The 8564-nt window shown below is 45.3% G+C and overlaps 1 protein-coding gene across 1 annotated transcript in view; it reads left to right on the forward strand.

Annotated features, from left to right (window-relative positions):
* The first annotated feature begins 5464 nt into the window (after positions 1-5464).
* KIAA1107 (KIAA1107 ortholog) overlaps positions 5465-8564 on the forward strand; it is a 59250-nt gene continuing 56150 nt past the window's right edge. Inside the window, exons 1-2 of the mRNA XM_015421461.1 lie at positions 5465-5607; positions 7712-7909. Coding sequence (XP_015276947.1) covers positions 5465-5607; positions 7712-7909 — 341 coding nt within the window. The remainder of the gene's footprint in view (positions 5608-7711; positions 7910-8564) is intronic.

Genomic DNA, 8564 nt, shown 5'->3' on the forward strand with positions numbered 1-8564 from the left:
TGTCAGTTCCAGGGAGGACTAGGTTCTTGGTACTCTGCTTTCTGTGATGACCTCCTTTAACTACTGTTTGTAGAAAATTAAAGGATGGGGGAAATTTGCGCCCCCCCCCCAGGTCTATTTAGTGGAGGTACTGGTTGGTAGGCTTTGTGGATTTCATCAGCCCCCCCCCCACTTTTATCTCCTAGTTTGAGTGCTGATTGTATTTACTAGGGAAAGCCATGCTGCATTCAACATCCCAGACTAGCAGTTGCCATTTTTAATCTCCTATTCTTATGAAATAATAGAAAGCACTCTAGGATCAGCCATTAAAGCTTTACGTCTTATATAACTTTCTAGTAAACATCCCATTCATAATGGCAGGGCCAGCTTTCAAGTAAACATGTTCTGAATCAGACCTGGAGCATTTTACATAATCAAAGACTTAGGGACTCTTACGGAAGAGAACATGCAGGTTCTTAAAGAAGGTTTTTATTTTCACTGTAAAGTTCAAAATGGATTTGGATCTCCTTGATTAGAGTTTGGAGGAGGAGGAATTTCTGAAGTAAAAGTAGACTTAATCAATGCGAACTCAGCACAGATGTGATGTAGGGTTGTGCGGTCCCCCATGGCCATGGATAGGGGGGTAGAATTGCCAGCTCCAGGTTGGAAAGCTCCTGGAGATTTGGGAGTGGAATAGTTGCCAACCTCCAGGTGATGGGATTACAACAGATCTCCAGGCAACAGAGATAAATTCACCTCGGTAAAATGGCCGCTTTGGAAGGTGGACTTTATGGCATTATACCCCACTGAAGTCCCTCCCCTCCTCAGGTTCCACCCCCCACATCTCCAGATATTTCCCAACCTGGAGTAGAGCCTGGGAAGGACAGGAACTTCAGTGGAATACAATGTCATAAAGATCACCTTCCTAAGCATCAATTTTTCCAGGGGATCTCTGTACTCAGAATGAGCTATAATTAGATCCCCCGGCCCCCCCTGAAGAGTGGCATCGCTAATGTGATATCATATCCTGTGACAACATTCCAAGGTTGAATGACTCTTCATCCATCTCCTCCCCTTCTTGTGAAGTCACTACCTCCCACCAAAATTCACATTTTTTATTTACATTTCCTATCTCATACCACTTTCCATTCCATCTTACCTCACATATAGGCTTTTGCATGTTTATACATATTTGTGCTCTGTATGTAATACTACGGTAGGAGCTGCAGTGGCTCAAGTGGTTAAGACGCTGAACTGCAGGCTGTGGAAGGTCAGTAGTTCAGCAGTTCGAGACCCGGGTGTGCCACATGATGGAGTGAGCTCCCGTCTCTAGTTCCAGCTCCTGCCAACCTAGCAGTTAGAAAGCAAGAAATTGCAAGTAGATAAATAGGTACCACTTCGGTGGGAAGGTAACAGCGTTCCGTGCGCCTTGGTGTTTAGTCATGCCGGCCACATGACCACGGAAACGTCTTTGGACAGCGCTGGCTCTTCAGCTTTGAAACAGAGATGAGCACCGCAACCCTAGAGTCGGACTCGACTGGCTTTCGAGCAAGGGAACCTTTACCTTTTAAAATAGGTACCACTTTGGTGGGAAGGTAACAGCGTTCCGTGCGCCTTGGTGTTTAGTCATGCCGGCCACATGACCACGGAAATGTCTTCAGACAGCGCTGGCTCTTCGGCTTTGAAACGGAGATGAGCACTGCAACCCTAGAGTCGGATTTGACTGGCTTTCGAGCAAGGGAACCTTTACCTTTATGTAATACTAACCTTTTAATTCTAAATATTTCTGTGGGTATAACTGTCTGGTATCCAGTTCTGTTCCAGTTAACCTAAAAAAATCCCTCTCAAAATCTTCTTCAGGTTTTTCTCAGTGTTGAGAAGAATCCAGTCTGAATGGCCAACAGGAGGACACCAGCCAACAGCAGTCCCATATCTCTCTCCATCCCCAAACTACTTTCTGGTCTTTTAGTGTCTTTATAGGTGACAGTGGGTTTCTCCTTGACTCTGCAATATTCTTGCGAGACTTACTGTCTCCCAAGCTTCATGGAGGATTGGCAGATGCAGCAGAATTGGCAGGGGTCAATATTCCTTTCCAGCAATAAAGACTCCAAAGTGCAACTGTGGCTCACAGGTCTTTTTAATACAATTGTTGGAGCCCTTGTTACACAGTATGTGCCCATGACAACTCTGCTGGCCACTCCAACTTTTAAGGTGTGACCTAATATTCAACTCAGCCCAGCTGTCCTCGTTCTGGGAACTGCCTGCATTCAATTAGTTCCCTCAAACCCAATGCCACTGATTCCATCAGCCAACTCCTGTTCACTGAGTATGTATCAGGACATACCCTGTCCATGGGAAGATCCCATCTAGCCCCCACTCTTGGGCAAACCGCCCACAACCCAGCTCCCTATCTGGCTGTCACCCTTGATGCTCTTCCTGGGGGCTGCCATCATTCTTTATATAGAATCATAGAGTTGGAAGAGGCCATACAGACCATCTATTCCAACCCCCTGCCCAATGCAGGACCAGCCTAAAGCATCTCTGACAAATATTCATCCAGCCTCTTCTTGAAAGCTATCAGTGATGCCCCCATCAACTGGGCCCAGCCAGTCCCTCTGCCACAGATGATATATGATAGAGCAGCAGTTCCCCCAAAAAATGATATGGTGACCCACAAGTCCAAATTTACTTGATATGGTGACCCACTAAGGAAAACATACCATGCACAAACTGGTGAAACTGCAAAGGCTTGGGGCCCATTTTCACAGGTTTTGCAACCCATTTTGGGGTTGGACACACAAGCTGGGAAACACTGTCATAGAGTCTCTATGGTATATCATAGGATACATGAAAAGCCTAGAGCATCTACCACTCTTGGACTTCAGCTTCTCCACCCTCCAAAGCTGCCATTTCATCCAGGGCAATGGATCTCTGTAGTCTGGAGATCAGTTGTAATTCTGGGAAAACTCCACGCCTTGCCAGGAGATAGGGCTATATTGTCCACAAGGCTGACTAGATGGAAGCCTAGGGGCCCTGCAGGGACTAGGGGCCCATTCATTTTTATTTTTATTTTTGCTGAGACACTGTTATTTTTTCTTCATAGAGAAGCCTGTAATATATAACCTCTATTAATAACATAATTAACTGCTTCCTTATTGCAGTGAAACAAATTGTCTCCTATATTAAAACAGTTATCCATAAATTATATATTTCAATAAATAATAAAATTTTATTCACTTCAAAACATTACAGTATTGAACAATTATACCCCCAAAACGTGCTTTAAGAACATAAGAACATAAGAGATGCCAATGTTGGATCAGGCCAAAGGCCCATCCAGTTCAACACTGTCACACAGTGGCCAAAAATACCAGGTGCCATCAGGAGGTCCACCAGTGGGGCAAGGACATTAGAAGCCCTCCCACTGTTGACCCCCACAAGCACCAAGAAGACTGAGCATCATTTGCCCCAGAGTCCCTATCTATACCTTGTGGCTTTCTGAAGAATACAATAAAAAGATATTAAAAATTGTGAATAGAATCCTCCAGGAGACCCTCAAAATGGATATAGGGCTATGTACTGCAGTCTAGTACCTACCGTACCAGGGTCAGGCTGTCAGCTGTAGTGGGATCAAAGACTGAAGTGCCCAAGGAGCCCCGAAATACCTGAAAGCCTAGGGGCCAGGCCATGGGTTAATACCACGCTGTCTACAGATTAGCAGTCCTAAATTCAGCATAATAAAGTATTGATTAGTTGAGAGCAGCCACATGTATGCAGCAATTGAATAGTACATGAAACAGGGGCTCAGGACAGAGAGCAGCAGTTCCTTATGCATAGATCACTCTAGATCTCCTTGACACAAGTAGCTCACCAAGAGGTATATCAGGGGCAATGGAAGATCTTTGTCTCAGAAAACTTAAATCAATTGGAGTAACTACAGTATGGCTTGGTGAATATATTTCCATTTGCTCTATTAAAACCTGAATGAAACAAGGATTCATATATGAAACACACAATTGCTGTTACTATGGACATTAATTATCCTGGCCACAATAAATCATGCTGGGTGAACTCCTGCTTGGCAGCTTCTTAAGATTCTCCATTTCCTTTTAATTGTCTCAAATGTCTGGACACGAGAGTTTGTGAGGTATATCCCAAGTAACAAGACATGTTCTCCATAACTGTCCTTTCTTCAAGATCATAGCCCTTGTCCTATGCATACAGAATCCCACCACATTCTTTCTTTCCATTCTGTTATTGTACTATTTTGCCACTGAAACATTGTCTAACCTAGCTGGTTGTGTGCATTTGTATGTCTGGGATAACATCCAGTCCTGTGGATTCTGCACACTGCATAGTGTTGCAGCCAAACCTGATTGCTTAACATATTTAAATTCACAGACTGTGCACAACAGGACAGTTCTCTAAGGTTACAAAATTTAATTTTCCAGTTTGTTGAATTCTACTTGTTGCTGGTTAGACTGGAGCCAATCATCAGGAATTAATTTATTTATGTATTTATTTCCTCCATACAAATTTCCTTCATTTGTACCCTGCCTGACTCCCCAATGGGGACCCAAAGCGTCTTACATCATTCTCCTAATAAGTTTATGCTCATAACAAACCTATGAGATAGGCTAGCTGAGTTTGTGTGAACAGGCAGCAAGCTTCCATGGATCTCCTTTTTAAATACCAGAGCTGGGTTGTTGTTTTTTTAAGTTTCATCTCAAAACCCTTCAAGGCAGCTACAAAAGGGGGAAAACCCCAAATTTTAAAACTTATAAAACACCGGAGTAACAAAAACATTTATGATACAAGCAGCAGAATTCTACAGCATTAAAACACAAGCACACAGAGCCCCCAATAAAACCATCACCAAAACCAGAGGTAAAAAACAGCAAGTATCAAAATATTACTGCACCGTAGGTAAAGTATATGACTATGCACGATCGCTTCTATGCCCTCTGCTATATGCGTGTTTGTTTGCACACTCTGTTCCCCCTGAGGACTCGAGCTTCATTTGGCCCCGGCTATAGCCAAACCCCCTCCACTCTCTCTCCCAAACCTGGGAGAAACCGCTATCCTAAATCACCATGTGTACAGGACGGAAAGTAAACAAGATGGAGGCGGGACTTAGCGGCTACGGAAGAGAAAGCAAGCATCAATTGGTCTAAACCTTTCTGCAACCCAATGAGGAGAAGGAAGGGGGTGGGCATTTTTTCGGCACCGCCTAAGGAGCACAGGTTTCCGGCACGGAAAAAGCTCATGTTTGAGAGCCGTTTTGCTAGATTCCCTGCTTAGGTTACGCGCGGTAAACACAGAGGCTAGGGGCTGTCTTGCGCGGGAGCGGGCAGTGCTTGCGGAAATACGCTTCGTGAATACCAACAACAGGCGGTTTGGACGCTGTAAGACGTTGCTCCGAGTATTGGTCCCCAAAAGAGCTGGGCGTGCTCTTGCCTCGCCCCGAGTGGGTGGCTGTTGCTACATGGCGCGCTGTGGGGGCGACGCCGGCTCTAGAGGGCCGGGTGGGACCCGGGAAGGAGGAGGGAGAGGCGGAGACAGGGGTGCCTTGGAGAGGCGGAGGCTGAAGGAGAGGATGGCTGAGCAACTGAGTCAGGATGTGAGCAGGTAAGAGCAGGTGGAGCGGAGGTGGAAGGCTGGGCGTGTTTGCCAGTGTTGATGTAAAAGGCATTTGGAACCTTACTAGAACTAAGCACAAAGGTTCATAGGGCGAGAAGTGAACCCTAGGCACCTGGCATCTAGACCACTTGGGCCTTTAAGCACTGAAGTAGTGCATAACTAGCTAGCACCATGGTGCTATTCTGGATAGCCAAATAATCCAGTCATTTGCTAAGGTAGCCCTGCATAAAGCATATCATTTATTTACTACATTTATATCTTGTTTGTTGGTCATATGGTCATTTTAATTTTTACAAAGGAACCCAGCATAAATACTCAAAAACCAACACCCTGTTTCACCCACAACGTTCCTCAAGAGCTAAAGAGACAAATAACTGAAGGGAGGAGATGGTATGAAGATGAAAGTGGTGAATCTCATAATTGATTTGGTTATGTATTTTCCCCCCAGCCACAACTTAGGCCCAGATAGCAACATCTATAGGCTAGGGAGTGAAAGGGGAGCACTGCACTAACATTTTTTTTAAACTACAAAGAAAGAATTTGTTTAGTTATAGACTTAAAAAAGAGAGAGTGAGGGATAGAGAAAAATCATGTATACTGTCCTAAGGTTTGGAAGAGGGGTGGGATTAAAATGTGATAGAAAGCAACAACAACAATTCAAAATGAACTTGTGAAGAAGCAAGGTGAGCAATAGGTAATGCCTTAATGTCCATGCCCTTGTGTGCATGTGTACTAGAATCAGAATTTGCCAACTTCAAGTAGGAAAACTGGAGGTTTGGGGGCAGAGCCTGAGGAGGACAGAGTTTGGGGAGGGAGCTCAAGGGGTATGTGATGCTATAAAGCAGGGATCCCCAGCCTTTTTGAGCCTGCAGAAACCCTTGGAGTTCTGATGCAGGGTGGTGGTTGCAACTACAAAATGGCCACCACAGGAGGCAGAGCCCCACACACATACAGAGGAAGCCCAGTTGCAGGAGACAAAAGGAGTAATGGTAATAATACACAGGTGGGAAAGGAGTGAAAGAGGCTGCAGTAGCACTGTGCTGCCAAGACAATGTTGTGTTAATTTGCACAGCTAGTAATATCTCCAGTGCGCAATCAGAAGTCCTGCCTAGTAGTATCCCCACCTGGCCCCATCCACCTTCTAAAAACACTTGGCAGGCACCAGGAAAGGTGTTGGTGAGCACAATGGCACCTGTGGGCAGCACAGTGGGGACCCCTGCCATAGAGCCCACCTTCTGAAACTGCCATTTTCGCCAGGGGAACGGATAAAAGGAAGTACTTCTTCACCCAAAGAGTGATTAACACTTGGAATTCACTGCCACAGGAAGTGGTGGCGGCTACAAGCATGGACGGCTTCAAAAGGGAATTAGATAAGCATATGAAGCAGAGGTCCATCAGTGGCTATTAGCCACAAGGTATAGATAGGGACTCTGGGGGAAGTGATGCTCTGTCTTCTTGGTGCTTGGGGGGGTCAACAATGGGAGGGCTCCTAATGTCCTGGCCCCACTGGTGGACCTCCTGATAGCACTGGTATTTCTGGCCACTGTGTGATACAGAGTTTTGGACTGGATGGGCCTTTGGCCTGATCCAGCATTGGCATCTCTTATGTTCTTATGTTCTTATCTCTGCAGTCTGGAGTTTAGTAATTCCAGGAGAACCCTGGGCCCCAGCTAGAGGTTGGCATCCCTCTAACATGTCCTCCAGAGTATTAATTTCTGAAGACATAATAGTGAGGTCTGAAATTTATTTTTGAACACAGGTGTACTGTTACTCCCAAAAATCTTTAAAAGGCATTCCTTAGATATTTCCCAGAAGCAAAATAAATATGGTGATATAGCAGTACCAGGAAATCGTGACACTGCATGATATATAGGGACAGATAGATTGTGAAAACATTCTTTGATGCTGTGTCCAAGACCCTGAAAGCCTGTATTCTGATCAATCAAGGGCATGTTTCACTCAGATCACTAATTTTGCTAGTGTTTAATTTTCACTATGAAGATGTATTAAATCACTCGGATATGGTACATCCTGTATGTTGCTTCTTAACCCATCTTTTGCTCTTCCATGACTATTTCTGTTCTGTTAACAGGCTTCTTAAAGAGGAAATCCAAACTGACATCACTTTCTGTGTTGGAAATACTCTATTCAAAGCACACCAGGCACTGCTTTCAGTGAGAGTTCCAGACTTTTTTTCACATGTCGCTGGGGGAGTGTTAACTAATGTGAACACCTGTGAAGCTCTTAATCTGGAGAACGTGGAACCATCTGAATTTAAACAATTCCTGGAGTAAGTCTCTACTTTTCTTATTTTTCTCTTTAAAATGTATTAGTAGGGATTGTGACACGATAGAAAATAGACTTGTGAAAATTGGTAGGTTTGATAATAGGCCAGGTTATGTTGTAACAGTTTATCTGGAGGCTTTGAAAGTTTAGATCTGATCATTAGGATTGGCCATAAGGAATTTCGGCTGGGTAAATTTTTGACTTCACTACTGGATTTTCTAAATTTGGAGGCATAAGCATCAAATGGTACAATTCAGATATAATGAGAAACTATGGCCCCAGTCACACGTAAGGGTTTGGGCCGGGAGAGGGACGGATTGGGGGCGCAGCAAACAGGCGCAATCTCACCACAACATCTGGGAAGCGGCGCGCACCCGTACCTGATCCGGCCCTTCAGGCCGAAAACCCACTGCAAAAAAGAACCACCCCTAGAGGTGGACTTACCAGAAAGGCAGCGGCAAGCGCGGCCGTGGGATCACTGGCGCATCTTTCTGCCGGCGCATCCGAGGCTCCTGGCCGAACTGTGCATGCTCACACATGCGCAGTTCGGCAGCCTCCCTCTCTGTGTCGTGGCTTTCTCCCCGGTCTCCCTGGCATCTGATCGTGCCGGGGAGCAAGTGCGCGGCGGCTCACAGGATCTGTGTGATCCCGCCGCTGCG

The sequence above is a fragment of the Gekko japonicus genome, unplaced genomic scaffold (assembly GCF_001447785.1).
Source record: "Gekko japonicus isolate JY-2015 unplaced genomic scaffold, Gekko_japonicus_V1.1 scaffold911, whole genome shotgun sequence".
Classification (NCBI taxonomy): Eukaryota; Metazoa; Chordata; class Lepidosauria; order Squamata; family Gekkonidae; genus Gekko; species Gekko japonicus.